The following is a 16,098-nucleotide window of genomic DNA, read 5'->3' on the forward strand; positions in this document are numbered from 1 at the left end:
TTTTGAATCTTTACTTTGCAGCTCAATCAGGAGTCAGAAACGCTTTGTATTTTGTCCTAGGTAAGTCAGAAATGAAATTAGGTAGGTTGGAGAAGTTTGCATCTAGCTGAACTCTAGGAGAAAGCTGATTGGCTTTCTTCTTCTTTTTTTTTTGCTGTTTGGAAAAACCTGTTTACAAAAAAAACATGCCGTGGAAACTGAAGTATCACCATGCATCACAACTAAGGTATGTCTGTTCTAAAACTCAAAAAATCAGCAAGCTATGAGTGTTATTCCTGTGGGGCAGCCGACTGCAGACTCCATCACAGCTGATAACCTCTAACACCTTAAACATGTATAAAGCCTAAAAGAGCAGGAGGCAAAATGCATGGTTCTGTGTGAAATAAACCAAAATACAATAAAATGGTTTTCTTTTTAAATAATTTTATTCAATGCCAGAACAACAATAAAGCACAAAGAATGTTTATGATATTTTTTGGTTTTTCGTTTTTTTGTGTCAGTGCTGTGAAACCGATGGTTTTTCACAATGTTGCATATTTTAGAGTGGGTCACATTAAAGAGGCAACTTTAAGAATTTCTTTGTCCAATAAAATCACACAAATTATTAAAATTACACTAGGGGAAAAAACTAATTAAAAAAAAATATTTTCAGACAGGAATATTTTTGGAGATATTTCAGTTTCTTAGCACTCAATCAATTTTAATGGAAACTGAAAGAAGGCTGCACTCATTAATAATAAATGTTAATAAAAAAGAAGTGCACTAATCGATGTGACAAAAATACATAAAGTTACTTCTCTTTGCAGATGGACTAATTAGATATCCCGGTTGTCTACAGCATCAATGAATTGTTAATAACTCTTATGACCTCTTTCTGAATGCTACTTCCTGAATCTAGTGAATCCATCGTCACCATGGCAGCTGTGTCGTCACCGTTGTTATGGCGACCATAGTGCTGCTGCATTTGCTAATGCTCCTTCAGCTTCTCTCCCTCTCTTCTGCTCTCTGTTTTAAAGCTTATCCCAATATGGCCCACAGTTTTAGAGAGCAGCTGAATTCTAGAGCAACTTCCTCCATTCTTCATGGGCTATATATAAGCACACACAGAATCAGACCCTGCTCGTCTGAAAGTAAGGAAACCCATTCTCCAGTCAGGTTTTCTGGAATTTAGCGATAAAGAAACCGATGGTGTCCCTGTCGGCCCTGCAGGAAAGAGGGGCCGTCGTATTTATCGAGTCCCAGCTCAGCTCAGGGCTAAATCTCTGGAGGATGCTGAGTTGCTCAGGTGACAGTCCGGCTCCTGGCATGCCTTCTGCACCGATGTGAGGCTCCTAAGACAGCAGGAAGTCTCCATGTTATCTTTTTGCATCTCTGAACCTTCAATCTGTCTGCATAGTAAAAGTCATTTACCTGTGGCTGCAGAGTGAGGCAGGGGAAGGTTTTGAGGGCCCAGGCTACCTGCTCCTCATTCTCTGCAAGAGTCACAGTGCAGGTGCTGTAGACCAAAACGCCACCTTTCTTCAACAACCGCACTGCCTGCAGCAATAAAGTAAAATGCATTATTCAGATTTAAAGTAGCAATAATCAACTTTCCAGGACATAAACACATTGCATAAGTTTGTTATGCAGATAAGGACTCTGACATAGAGTAACTCTTGAAACATAATCCTTTTTTTTTTTTTAGCTTAAAACATGATTGTGCATTCTTATACCATAATTGCTTTTTTTTATTCAAGATATCTATTTATTAGTATAAACATTAAACAAAACTATAAGAAACAAGTTAAAGCTTTCTTCCTAACTCCTTCCAAATAACTAAGATGCTTTATAACCTACCTGCCATGGAAGTTATTGAAACAAGAGACAAGTCAATTTTTTATTAGCATTTTCTAAACTCCATCCTCCCAGTACATGTTGGTGTATACTCAATATAATAACCATGATACCCAGAGTTGGGTATCATGGTTGGAGATAACTCCCAGAGTTGGTTTGCATGTTAGTATTTAATCTAATCACAGCATAAGAGATCTGGGCATACTGGATGGTTAATCTAAACAATCGAAGATGGCAATGGCTACGTCCTGTAAGAGGCATATATAATGAATGCATGCTAGCACACTAGATAAGCTAATATATAACATACTTGTATTATTTTATGAGTCTGCCTAACAGATTATCTGCTTCTATTAGCATACCTCCATCCTATCAGACGCTTGTAGATAGATTACATAAAGTAAGCATAGTATATAACTCCAATATAAATGGTAAAAAGTTCCATTAATTTGCATTGACTGAATAAAAGGGTATTTTTTATTGATAACTTAGGTTGTAGATGGACATTAGACTTTAAAACTTTGTTGAATCTTTAATGTCCTGCTGCTTTAATGTCAGCCTATTAATCAGTAGGTTACTAGCAATTTTTTTACATTGAAATATTCCTTTTTTAAATTAAATAATGAAGTTATATAGTGGATCACTGGTGATTTTGACATATACACGACTGAGGTATTTCTGATCACCAGAGCAGTGGCTTAATGATTAAACACAAGTGTTGTGGATGGGGCAAGAGAAGGAGAAGACTGGACAAGCTTCACATTTCTTCAGAGACTAGGTGGAACTCCATAGCTGGATATCAAGCTTCCAATCTCAGTTCATTTCTAAGTTTCGTCTATACATATTAACAAGCCTCAGTTGTTCATTAACTTGAGAATCTCCTGGATCCTTGTGACACATATTCACTGGTTACTTCTGTCTGAATCTGTAAAGCATTTAAATGTGTTTTTGTAGTGATAAAGCCATACAGGCAGGTCCTTATCCTGCATTTTGCCCCATTCATCCTGCCATTTTAGACCAGTCTGTGTTCATGTCTCTAGGTTGTCATGCATCGTCAGGAAGCTTTCCAGGCCGCACTATTCCTCCAACCTTCTAAACTAGTTCTGTAGTGCTGAAGGTCCCTGCACAGTATTTAATAAACTCCTCTCTTTCTTTTGGTTCCGTGTCAGCTGCTTTTAAACATACCATGGTCCAACCAGTTACAGAAAAGGAGCAACTTAGAAATAGGCTTAAACTTTGAATGAACATTAGGATCTAAGTTCCTGTTTATTTTACATCAGATTAGTAAAATTACTCAGTGTAGTTTTAAATTGTTTTCCAGTACTGTAACTCTGCTCCATTTAGTTTTAAATGCCCTGCTTTTACCTGCAGACTCTGGAGATTCTGCTACTTTAATTTTGCTTGATTTAACTGCTGTTTGTGACACATTGGACCATGATGCTTTCAGACATCTGTGTTAAGGGCAGAGTTCTTAATTGGTTTCGCTCCTACCTGTCTGGAAGTTTTTTCTCTGTCCAGCTGTGTCAGTTTGTGAGTCCTGAGTCCCCTTTAAATGTGGAGGTACCTTAAGGCTCTGTCTTATCCTATACATTTTATCCTAAATATTCTTCCTTTGCAGTCAGGCTGTTTTAGAAAACATGTATCTTTATTATTTTAAAGAAGATATGCACATCTGCTGAGGAGACTGAGGTCTTTTGGAGTGCGGGGGGTTCTCCTAAAGACCTCCTATGAATCTGTTGTGGCATTTGCCATCTTCTATGTAGCTGTCTACTGGAGCACTGGCTTATACCCATGTAGATGAGAGACAGCAGCTGGATAAGCTGATCAGGAAGGCCCAGCTCTGTGATTGGATGCCATCTGGACTGGGGGTGGGAAAACAAATGGATCCTAACTAAATGAACATCTCTGTTGGATAACCTTTCCCACCCCATGCATGATGCTGTTGCAAAACTAGAGCGCTCCTTCAGTGACAGACTGCTGCACCCTAAATGCACCAGGGAGCGTTATCACGGATTCTTCCTCCCAGTAGCTATAAGACTCTATAACCACCACTGTTCCCAACAACCTCCATAAGTTGTTAAATTCATGCTGATGTTGCACAGGTTTTATCTTAGTCGGTTAAATAACATGCTGCTGTCATTTTGCACATCTCTGATGTTGCTGCTATTTTCAAATATACATTACTGTAAAAATGTCCACAGCTGTACAATGGTTATTTATTCTCCATGTTTCATATTGTTAAAATACTTTACAGTACAGTATTTTATTGTCTATGTTTTAACTCTTCACTATTATGTTATTCTTACACATTTTTCTAAGGTCCATATTTGTGTGACATTTTTTTCTATAATCTTTTTGCTGCTTTTTATTGAGAGGTCAGTCATGTGAACATTAATAACCTAACTGACCTGATTTTATTTCTGTGATGTTTTAATGTGTAATTTGCTCTGTTGTTCTTGTGTACAGTCACTGTGTTTGTGTAAAAGCCTAACTGGGGACAGACATTGAGAATTAGCCTTAGCTAAATTGTTGTAGTGTGTGACATGATGCATGAAACATACTTGTCCCTATCAAATAAACGAATAAATAAATAAATAAATAAACACCAGAACTTCCCCATTGTGGAACAATAAAGGGATTTTCTATTTTATTTACCCCCCATTTTGAGCATGTGAAAGCAGGTCGGCACATAATCTGGTAAACTGTTGTAATGACATGAAAACTTTGACGGATTTAAATTTCTTACATTTGAATGGCCGCAATACTGGTCATGAGGGTGGTTACTTTCTGGTTGCAGAGGTGTTATTGGACATTTGAGTTATCAAAGAGCATTTTTTTTATATATCTTTTTAATTTTATAGAACACATCAGTACAGTATTCCTCTTTCACTTTTATCATCTGAGCTCAATTAGCTAAATCAAACCCTACTTACTTTACATTTAGTTGGACAACTCTCCTTTATGGTGCCTGCAAGTGACATAAGCACATTACACTGATAAAGTTCCCCATGAAGTGGCTGCCAGTACATTTCAGGATTCACTTTTGGATAATGATCTTGTTGTTAAGAGTTTAAACTTTCTAGCACTCCCTTATCTAACAGAGCTTTAACACAAGCACAGTCCCACAGGAAGTTTAAGGTGAAGGCCTCTGTTGCTTTTGGATGTTCAGAACTTGGCTTATTACCAAGGTGGATTGAAACGCATCTATTGCTGCTGCTGGTAAATTCTGTTTAGAGAATTACTGGAAGGATGGATTAGTCAATGCCATAAATTCTTAAAGGTAATTTATAAAAGTCCTATTTTTTCGTAACTTTGCTTTTAAATCTCATCGTGCAGAAATATCATAATTCTAATTATTAGGATTTTATATTATTTTGTTATTCAGCTGTTAGCTGTTTTATAGGTTTTTATCTTTTTGTCAATTTGCTGTATCCAAAGTACAATTGTCATATTTGTCTCTTTTTGTATCCATGGACCTGTACATCACTTTGGTCACTTTTGTGTGTAAAGTGCTTTATAAACAAAGAATGAAAGACAGATATCTTCTTAAAGCTTAAAGCTTGTGGCAGAGCATCCCGTTCATATGTACCTTCAAAGAAAAATTTCAATGTAAATATCAAAAAGTAGCCTAAATCTATAAAAAAAAAAAGTTTTGAACTTAGTTAACTTATCTGAGATCAGAAATATAATTAGAAGTTTGCTTCTTTTAGGCCATGCAGACTTTATAAAACATGTTAAACATGTATCCAATGCTGCCCTCTACTGGTAACAATGAGTAATCATCACCATTTCAAAAAATGATGGAAGGATATAAATTTAGGGTCATCAGTGTTGCATCTGTGTGCAGTAAAACCTACGGCCTGAAACAACTTGCGCTGCAGTGGCGGATAGGAGCAGATCTCCTTCAGGCTCCATGTGCTGGCCATGTTGGGCCGCTGACCCAGGCCACTGCAGGGAGCATCCAGCAGAACCCGGTCGAAACTCTCGGGAGGGAAAGGAGGTCCTGCTGTGGATGTGCAGGAAGAAAAATAAATAGATAAAAAGACAACGTTTGTTATTTAACCTACCATAAACCCAGAGGGAGCTTAAATATGTTGTGTTTTACCTTTATACTCCTCCGTTGGTTCAACACTAACAGCCTGAGTGCTGTCGAAGCAGTAAGCTTTGATGCTCTGCAATCTCAGCGTTTGTGCATTCTGACAAATGCGGTCGATCTTGTTTCGGATTCGATCCAAGGCCACAACTTCTCCCTATGTCGGAAAAAACAAGAGGGAATTTAATTGTATTAACTGTATAATTATGTAAATTGTTTTAAACTTTTAACCAAAAAAAGTAGCACGATTATAAGTGATTAATTTCAAAAAAATAAAAAAGATTTCAAATATCATTTGTCGAATCTGGCGTCGCATTTCGGAACGAGTTTTTTCCTAAATATCATTGGCTCAATCCGTAATACAAGAGGATCGACTGGTACACTTTGACATAGCACGAGAAGGAACTTAACTTAACTAGAATTAAATATAACATTTATGAGTTAAAATAATACTGAACTCATAATGCTCATAAAATCATTTTATACATTTCATATAGAATCTACGGAAGCCTATCCCATTCACATGATTAAAAAAAAAAAAAAAAAAAATGGTCTACTTTTATTTGTTAAAAAATTATTAAAAGAAATATTTTTTGAATTGACAAGCTAACTGTTATTATCTTATAATTATATATATATATATATATATATATATTAGGAGGGGAACGAGTCACAAAATCCACGGTTCGGTTCGATTCACGGTTTCATGGACACGGTTTTCGGTTCGGTTCGATACATGTTGATTGTTACACTGAAATCCCATAAAAATTTATGTAATTAATGAAAAAATCCCCCCAAAAATAATGGATTGTAATTATTTTAAATGATCCGCGGAAACCCTGGATCATTTCCGTATGTTTTGCTGTTTTGAATTTAATCATCTGGCGCATGCTCTCTACCATTTCCAAGGGACTCAGAGGGGAGCGGACGGGAGCCACAGTTGGGGCTGAAGGCTTTGCTTTGAGCAGCCGGTCTGGAGCCAGCGGGGCGGAGCGCTGATGGAGTATGTGGGATTTCGGGGTTAGCATGACATGTTGGTCATGTTGCTGTTAGCATAAACAAAACGTGTTGCACAATGCTTGCACACTGTTGCACTTTTATCCACAACTTTCTTTCCGCCGTCATCGTAGGTCACTCTAAATGCAAAGCGCTCCCATACAGCAGACCTATAAAGTGCTGCTGGCGCGTCTTCCAACTCCTGTTCTTTCCCACTCGCCAGTCCGACACAATTCTCCACAACAACTGATTTTTTCCCCTGCTACACCCGGCTAAGCTGCTTCGCTTCTTCTTCTTGTTTACTACTGGTGGTTGGCTTATGTCGCAATACCGCCACGTTCCGCTCTGGAGTGTACACGCTTTGCCTATGAGAAAAAGGAGCAGTGCATGAACCGAACGCAACACACGCGAATCGAACCGAGACAGTTGAACCGAACGGTTCTGACGGTTTTCATAAATCGTCCCATCCCTAATATATATATATATTAGTGCTGTCAATCGATTAAATTTTTTTAATCGCGATTAATCGCATCAATGCCTGTGTTAACTCGCGATTAATCGCATTTTAATCGCAAATTTTTTTTCTGATTGAAAATCATTTAAATACTCTCGATGACATACAAAAAATACATACAGGCTAGGTTTGTGCCAATGTTCTTTTTTTTAAATAAAAACAGGTCACAGACACTGATTTATGCCATAGAAACATATGGCAAGAAGATGGGGAGGCATGTAGCAAAAAATAACAAATATGTAGCCAAAAAAAAGGCCCTGAAAACAGGCTGATGTAAAAGACAGTCTTTACAGTTAATACAGTCTTTTGAACAAAGACAAGCATTTTACCCTACTGCTATAAAATGTAGTACAGTTAACATTAGATGTTAATTAACCAAGATAATAATGAACAATTTTCAATCAATACATCAAAATCAATAGACCGACATCACTAGATGGAGGTAGTCTATGCTCTAGAAAGTTACTTTTCAGCCTCTTAACAAAAATGAGAACACACACAAGCACCCACCCACCCACAGACACACCCACCCACCCACCCACCCACACACACACACACACACACACACACACACACGCGATACTGACCTGTGGCGTACACAGACAGCAAGAGCGCCGTAGCAGATTCCATTTCACCTCAGTAATCTGTTTTCTCAGCGTATTTCAGGTTGCTACTAGTTACCAGACACTCAACTTGTTTGTTGGTGGTGGGGCTTAAAAAAAAGGCACTAGCGCTACCCAGTGTATGAGCGTCTTTTTTCCTTGAGGAGCTCCGCTCTCGAAGCCTATGGAAAATGCATAGACTGGGGGAAAATAGCCCCGCCTTCCCGCAGGCTGCAGCGGGATGTACTTGGAAAATTGTACCATAAAACCACATAGCGTTAATCTCACGTTAAAAAAATTATCGCCGTTAAAATGGCCTTGCGTTAACGCGATAATAACGCGATAATTTTGACAGCACTAATATATATATATATACATATACATACATACATTCTGTACGGTATGCAAGCTAAAAACCATGAAAAAGAATGGTCTTGCACAGCCAATAGGCATTCACTGCAACAGATGTTAACTACTTTCTGCCACATACAATATGGCAGTGATGTTGACGTGCAAATCTGCGCCCAACGTGGTGTCTACATATACATGTCTGTGGTTGTAGCTGTCTTGGGATTCCCACAACAGAAACCATCACTGTACCTTATCCCCCATGAGAGCAGCAATGTGGCAGGTCTTCCCCCCAGGGGCAGCACACATATCCAAGATCCGTTCTCCAGGTTGGGGCCCGAGGACGTGCCCCACGACCACAGAGGGAAGGTTCTTCAAAAGCAACACAAAAAGCATTCATGTTTGCAGATTATGTAGAGCAGGTTCCACTAGTCAAGAGAGAGTAAAGAGGTTATATTTGATAAAAGCTGGACCCTGCCTGAGTATATCAGATGAACCATTTATGACCCTTGCTTTAATAGGAAGTGACAGAATTACCTGTAAGAACGCCATACTGGGCAGAACTCCATCGAAGGAGGGACTCTGGAAAAGTGGATCCACCATCCGTACACCTACACCTCTAAAAAGCAGAGTAGACAAAGAGATACAGCAGCTGTGAGCATCGGTATGATGACAGACGATATCTAGGGTTATTTGGAAATAGCAAAAAATGGATTGCCAAATACTCAAAGCTAAAATGATCAGCCTTAAACCAACCCTTTTCTGTGATAAAAACATGTCTTAGTGGATAAAGGAGAGAAATTATATAGGAGGACAAGAAATATAAATCTGAAAAGCATTATTCCTGGCTGATCTGATGCATTTCATAAAATGTTTTTGAAGTTGTTTTAATTCTGCAAAATTCTTGACTGAGCAGTTGAGTTTCTACTGAACTTAAATCATAAAAAAGTGCACTCTATTAACAAAGATGGTCTTAGGTTTTCCCTAGATTTTTTTAAAGATATAAAAGCAAAAGAACCCAAATTTAGATGCCACTTTTGCTTCATTGTAAAATCACAGTATTTAGTTAGTTTATTATCGAAAATCCCAATGAAAAACATTAAAGCTTGTGACTGTATGAAATAAAATGAAAAATAGTTTAAGAACATTAATTTACAGGCTGATCAGGAAATGCTTAAACATTAAAAAATCTCATAATTTACTTTAATGTGTTCTTTTAATTGATACAAAGTATCAGAAAACTCCAAACTAATCCAGTTATTTTGTTTACTGGTAAATCATTTGCTGGGAAATATATTTCAGGGTCGAGAAAGACCTCAATTATTATATTTCAGCCAAAGTTCTCAATATCTAATAAGAAATCCGAATCCTTACATGTTCATTTCTTCCTATTAGAATATGATTGAAAAAAAAACACTTTTCACAATAAAAACTCTCAATCTAAGACATTTTTCTGCGGAATTTGTCAGGCTATAATATCCACATTATGCTGAAACTATCATGGCTGGCCGGCTTGGCAGACATTTAGCTTAAAAAAGAAAAAATGTCACCAACCTTGCAGGGGTCTCTGCATTGAAGATGGCCGACCGATCCATCTCTGCCACGCCATTCCCCACAAACACTTTGTTTCCCTGGAAGCTCGTCGCTCCACGAGTGCACCTTCCCTCTAAATCGGAGAAGACGGACACCAAGTCTCCCGCTTTCATGTCTGACGACAATAACACAACATGAAGAGCAGCCATAGGAGGAAAAGAAGATATTCCAAGTGAATCAAATGAAAGAGTCTTACATTTAGGGCTGGCAATGATCCCAGGGGCGAAGACATGGGCTCCTCTGAGTACAGCGCTGCCGCACTGAGCTCCCACTACCACCTCGGAGCTTAGCTGCTCCACTGGTCTAAGAAAACAGGAGTACATGCAGTAAATGTTTAATTGTCTGTTTCTTTGTCTGAAAGAACTTTACTCTGACAAGTCATAATTCAATTCAAGAAATGAAAGTCATACGTTCATTTTCAATCATGCTTCCACAGAATGATTTTGGAAAAAATTTAGAGAAAAATGTTGGTATCCTTAAGTTAATATTTTGTAGCACAACCTTTGGAGGCATCACTGCAATCAAAGAATTCCTGTAACTGTCACTAAGACTTCTGCGCCTCTCAGCAGGTATTTTGATCCCCACCTTTTTTAGCAAAAGGCTCCAGTTTTCTCAGGTTTGAAGGGTTTTTAAGCTCCTTCTAAAGATCAATAGGATTTAAGCCAGGACTTATAGAAGGCCAATCCAAAAAAGTAATAAAAAAAGAGTAAATCCACCGGACTTTTTTTTTTCCAAGTTTGAGGATGTTTCGCTTCCCATCCAGGAAACTTTTTCAATTCAAAATATCAGAATTAGCGTTGAGTTCGAGGCTTTATAGAGTGGACAAAACAAGGCCTTGAGCCAAGGTCCTTTGTTAGCCTGCAATATCCGATACTGGTCTATGCCTCAAAAAGGGGGTCATTAGGGGGAATTGTTGGCCTTGCAAACATGCGAGATGTTCTGGTCCCCTATATGAGGGTGGGGGTTGCGATGATAGCCGAAAGGAATCAAATGCATCGCTACATTGTAGGTTTTTGAAAGCTGAAACCTGAGTCCACCCACACTGCTCTCAAACCACCTATTTTCTTGGTCCAAAATGTGAACATTCTGGTGCTCAGTAGAATGTCCTTTAAGGTGTAGATGTACAGCCTAATCTTGTCCGGAGGAGGTAGCTTGCCTGTGTTGAGGCATGCGTCTGAGGAGAGGTATCTGGTTTCTCCGATATGAAGGTCAGATCATTCCTCACTGCACTGAACTTCATACACCACCCTGCGCATATTTGGTCTGGGGTTTTTGTCCTTATGATGCACTAGTCTCTGTTTAAGGGTCTTTTTTAGTTTGGAATGTACTGAAATTTTGTGTTTGATGAAAATCCCCTTGAGATTTTCAGAGTGTCTACCAACATATGGGATGGCAATGTCTTTGTGCTTTACTCTCTCACCGTTATGTAACCTAACGTAACAGAGCCTCCTCCATGTTTCAAAGTAGGGACTGTGTTCTTTTCTGGATATACTTCATTTCTTCCTGTCTGTGAACATAGAGCTGATGGACCTTGGCAAAAAAAATAACAATTTTTTGGTATTTTGGCTTGTCAAAATGTGCTTTGGCAAACTCCACTCTGGCTTTTTATGATTTTTTTCCAACAATGGTGTCCTTCTTGATCAACGCTTAATAAGTCCAATTTGGCTCAAACAAGAACTGATGGTCTGCTATCGATGCTCCTTCATAGAGTTTTTTAATCATTATTTTTGTCAGATTAAAGTTATTTCTGTTACAATTGTGGGTTATTCTTTGATTAAACACAGGATGCAATTTTTTCATGTTTGTATTTCTTTAATTTCTGAGCTGAGCTTTAGGACTCATGTTGAATGTAAGCTACAGAGATAAACAGGAAGTTTCAGGATTCCTTGCATACCTCGGGCCATCAACAGGCAGAAGCAGCACATCTTTGATTTGTGGGTGTTGAGCAATCTGGATAGACAGCTTCTCTCCTGATGAGCTGCACTTCTGCTGCTTTAGAAATGAAACTAAGTCACACACCTGCAACTCAAGTGAAAGCTTTGAATAAATAGACACCTTCTTTCTCACCTTCTTCAGTTCCTCCTCCAGGCTGAGCCTGATGTCCTCTAGAGGAGCCAGGTGAGTACTGGCTCGCACACAAGTATACGAAGGTGGGTGAGACAAACAAGTGAGCAGCTTCTGGAAACGGCACTCAGCTTCCTGGAGACCCACAGCTGCCAACACCTAAACCATTTACAGCAGGAATGAGAAACCTTTCAGGTCCCATTTTTTTTTCAGTAAGGTTGAGTTCATTTCTATTCAGTTGTGCTTGAAAGTTTACATCCCCTCCCATTAAAGAAACTTATAAATTTACACTAATAATTCAAATAACACTAAACAGAAAAAAAATAACAATTTACTAATAACTTTAAAAAATAAAATATAGATTTTTCTTTTTTAATAATCTCAAAAATAAACTGTCCTAGACAACCTAAAGGACCTTGCTGAACAGTGAACCAACATAAAAACTGCCAACATGCATAGAATTCTTACTGACCATTACAGAAAACACCTGATTTCAGTGTTTGTCTCAAAGTGTTAATCCTGAAATAAAATGCTGTTGAGCAACACACACACACGTGTGTGTGTTGAGCAACAGCTCACAGCACAACTGTATATATATATATATATATATATATATATATATATACACTATATTGCCAAAAGTATTTGCTCACCCATCCAAATTATTGGAATCAGGTGTTCCAATCACTTCCATGGCCACAGGTGTATAAATTCAAGCACCTAGGCATGCAGACTGTTTTTACAAACATTTGTGAAAGAATGGGTCGCTCTCAGGAGCTCAGTGAATTCCAGCGTGGAACTGTGATAGGATGCCACCTGTGCAACAAATCCAGTCGTGAAATTTCCTCGCTCCTAAATATTCCACAGTCAACTGTCAGCTGTATTATAAGAAAATGGAAGTGTTTGGGAACGACAGCAACTCAGCCACGAAGTGGTAGGCCACGTAAACTGACGGAGCGGGGTCAGCGGATGCTGACGCGCATAGTGCGAAGAGGTCGCCAACTTTCTGCAGAGTCAATCACTACAGACCTCCAAACTTCATGTGGCCTTCAGATTAGCTCAAGAACAGTGCGCAGAGAGCTTCATGGAATGGGTTTCCATGGTCGAGCAGCTGCATCCAAGCCATACATCACCAAGTGCAATGCAAAGCGTCGGATGCGGTGGTGTAAAGCACGCCGCCACTGGACTCTAGAGCAGTGGAGACGCGTTCTCTGGAGTGACGAATCGCGCTTCTCCATCTGGCAATCTGATGGACGGGTCTGGGTTTGGCGGTTGCCAGGAGAACGGTACTTGTCTGACTGCATTGTGCCAAGTGTAAAGTTTGGTGGAGGGGGGATTATGGTGTGGGGTTGTTTTTCAGGAGCTGGGCTTGGCCCCTTAGTTCCAGTGAAAGGAACTCTGAATGCTTCAGCATACCAAGACATTTTGGACAATTCCATGCTCCCAACTTTGTGGGAACAGTTTGGAGCTGGCCCCTTCCTCTTCCAACATGACTGTGCACCAGTGCACAAAGCAAGGTCCATAAAGACATGGATGACAGAGTCTGGTGTGGATGAACTTGACTGGCCTGCACAGAGTCCTGACCTCAACCCGATAGAACACCTTTGGGATGAATTAGAGCGGAGACTGAGAGCCAGGCCTTCTCGTCCAACATCAGTGTGCGACCTCACAAATGCGCTTCTGGAAGAATGGTCAAAAATTCCCATAAACACACTCCTAAACCTTGTGGACAGCCTTCCCAGAAGAGTTGAAGCTGTTCTAGCTGCAAAGGGTGGACCGACGTCATATTGAACCCTATGGATTAGGAACGGGATGTCACTTAAGCTCATATGTGAGTCAAGGCAGGTGAGCAAATACTTTTGGCAATATAGTGTATATATATATATATATATATATATATATATATATACATACAACCTTTAAACAATCCCCTATTGTGATGCTGTTGATATTGTTTTTGGCAGTTGGAACATCCTTTCTTAAATACAGTAAAAGTATTTGCCACTTTATAATTGTATTTTAAAATGCTTTTAATCTCTTCTTACTTTATCAGATCATTCAACAAATTTTGATATCAAAACCGTGAAAAAAGATGGATAAAAATAGCCTTAATTGGAGGGTAACGGGGGAAAAACCACTGCCGACTAAAACAACACTGTTTTGGTTACACATTTTCCAACAATAATCGGGATTGTTCCTATGATTGGTAAAACATGGATGCCTAACCATCTGTTTACGTGACATTAAGCTTAAACACACTTTAATGTTGTAGGACATTGATTGAAAAGTCCTACAACTTTGGCCCAGTCAAAGTCAAATTAAGATGTCTTGTGGTGAACTTAAAATGTGCTTAAAACCCCTCAGATGTATCTTCATTTATGTATTTTTTTTAATGCACAAGGAAATAAAACAAAACTCTTGAACAGCGACATAGACTAATTATCTGTTATCTCCTACATCTTCAAGAATGTAATATTCTATGTAAATACAAATAAAGATTGTGACATGGGGTTAGTATTTAATGTTGGTAAAGGTATCTAAACGTTTTTAGTTTTTTTTTTTAATATGATAATATATTTTAAATAACTATTTACCTCTTTGTTTAAGAAGACGCTTCTCAAATGTTCTGTTACTTCAGGCTTCAGGGAGATTCTTGGAAATACTGACATTTCTCCTTTGTGCACAAGAACCTGAGACTGCCAAAAGAAAACGTGGGAAAATGTATGTACAAGAATTGCACAATCCTAACCCGATATACAAATAAGCAACACTGAATACTATCCTTGCAATCTTCAATGACTTGATAGCGGCTAACGTTTGATCGTTTTGTTATGAAAGTAAATCTGCTCTAAAGAAGCCACTAAACCGTTAAAAATACTCTCTTTGTATGAATATTAACAGAAGGAATGATATCATTAATTTTAACCAAACGCTTTACTAAAGTATGCAAGTTCTCTATACTTACGCGGCATGGATCTGAATTGTTTTCTTATGGCCACTACTTCCGCATGCGTCACTACGCGAGTCTTCTTCTTTTCTATTAAGGCGGATCGCAAGCAACTTTAAGGTGCATACCGCCACCTACTGTACATGAGTGTGTAGTAACATTACTTTACATCAAACTCAATTTTTTAATCACTACGCGCGTCACATGACAGACATATGAAACAACTCAAAACTTAATGAACATAAAAAATAACATAAAATAAAAATAACTACTAGTTAGAATAATTATACTATTATATTATAATTAGTATTAAGTAGTTTAGTTAATTAAATTTATTTGTTAGTATTTCAATAACAGTTATCTGAAATGTAATATCGTCATCTTTTGCAATTTGCTTTATGCGAGCGTAACTGAAATATAACAGACGTAGCATTACGTCATGACGTACCACACTGAAGTGAATAGTCGGGATTAGAGGTGGGCGATACCGGGATTTTTTAATCGATCCGATACCAAGTAAATACTGGGTCAGTATCGCCGATATCGATACCGATACCGATACTTTTTACATTTAAGCTGCACTTGCCTGTTGCTTTTTTTCTATAAAGTTCTCAATCGTGGAATAAATAAGAGATTATCTAATGTTAGCTTATTTTAGCTAACAATTTTTAATGGGATAAATGTACTGGGTTTTTTCAAGGTCTTAAAGGAATAGTACACCCAAAACATGATTAGCCTTCATTTTCTACTCACCTCCATGCTGAACAACACTCTGGAGTACTTTTTTGATATCTCAAATGCATCTGGAGATCTGGGAGGCTTCTTGCTGTCTGCTGACATTCAAATAATGGAGGTCCATGGCGCCCGAGACAGAAAGGTCCATAAAAGTCCACAAAAACGTGTCAATATTCCTCCATACTGCTCGTCCAATGTAATCCAAGTGTCCTGAGTGGGTAGCATCCAGAATTTACTCGAAACAAAGTCATTTAGAATGTTTTTAGAGCATAAACAGTAGTGTATAGGATTTCCTAATAGCGCCCCCATGCGCGCTCGCGATTCTACGGAAGCCGGCAGACCAAACCAGCGCATTCAGCTCGGCAAAGAACTC

The 16,098-nt window shown here is 38.6% G+C and overlaps 1 protein-coding gene across 5 annotated transcripts; it reads right to left on the bottom strand.

Annotated features, from left to right (window-relative positions):
* Positions 1-406: 406 nt before the first annotated feature.
* nsun6 (NOP2/Sun RNA methyltransferase 6) lies at positions 407-15,062 on the bottom strand. Of its 5 annotated transcripts, XM_038297989.1 has the most exons (12): positions 15,009-15,062; positions 14,638-14,739; positions 12,047-12,202; positions 11,874-11,971; positions 10,176-10,282; positions 9,941-10,094; positions 8,924-9,005; positions 8,639-8,758; positions 5,939-6,083; positions 5,691-5,839; positions 1,411-1,536; positions 407-1,331 (listed from the first exon to the last, which is right to left on the bottom strand). In XM_038297989.1, exons 2-12 carry the CDS (start codon positions 14,710-14,712, stop codon positions 1,152-1,154), a joined length of 1,392 nt encoding a protein of 463 aa, XP_038153917.1. In that variant the 5' UTR covers positions 14,713-14,739; positions 15,009-15,062; the 3' UTR covers positions 407-1,151. The 5 variants fall into 5 exon arrangements, with proteins under 5 accessions (XP_038153917.1, XP_038153920.1, XP_038153918.1 ...); XM_038297992.1 differs by lacking the exon at positions 15,009-15,062 and having other exon boundaries at positions 5,691-5,836; positions 11,874-11,968; positions 14,638-15,001; XM_038297990.1 differs by lacking the exon at positions 15,009-15,062 and having other exon boundaries at positions 11,874-11,968; positions 14,638-15,001.
* Between the last annotated feature and the right edge of the window lie 1,036 nt (positions 15,063-16,098).

This window comes from Cyprinodon tularosa, unplaced genomic scaffold (genome assembly GCF_016077235.1).
Source record: "Cyprinodon tularosa strain WSP-4 unplaced genomic scaffold, ASM1607723v1 ctg4, whole genome shotgun sequence".
Classification (NCBI taxonomy): Eukaryota; Metazoa; Chordata; class Actinopteri; order Cyprinodontiformes; family Cyprinodontidae; genus Cyprinodon; species Cyprinodon tularosa.

Bases quoted from the DNA above. Each gene is read 5' to 3' on its own strand.
- nsun6 (XM_038297989.1), bottom strand. From the start codon at position 14,712: ATGTCAGTATTTCCAAGAATCTCCCTGAAGCCTGAAGTAACAGAACAT. The intron at 11,972-12,046 runs GTGAGAAAGAAG...TCATTTCTAAAG, and splicing joins TGGAGGAGGAACTGAAGAAG to CAGCAGAAGTGCAGCTCATC. The intron at 9,006-9,940 runs GTTGGTGACATT...TCTGCTTTTTAG, and splicing joins AATGCAGAGACCCCTGCAAG to AGGTGTAGGTGTACGGATGG.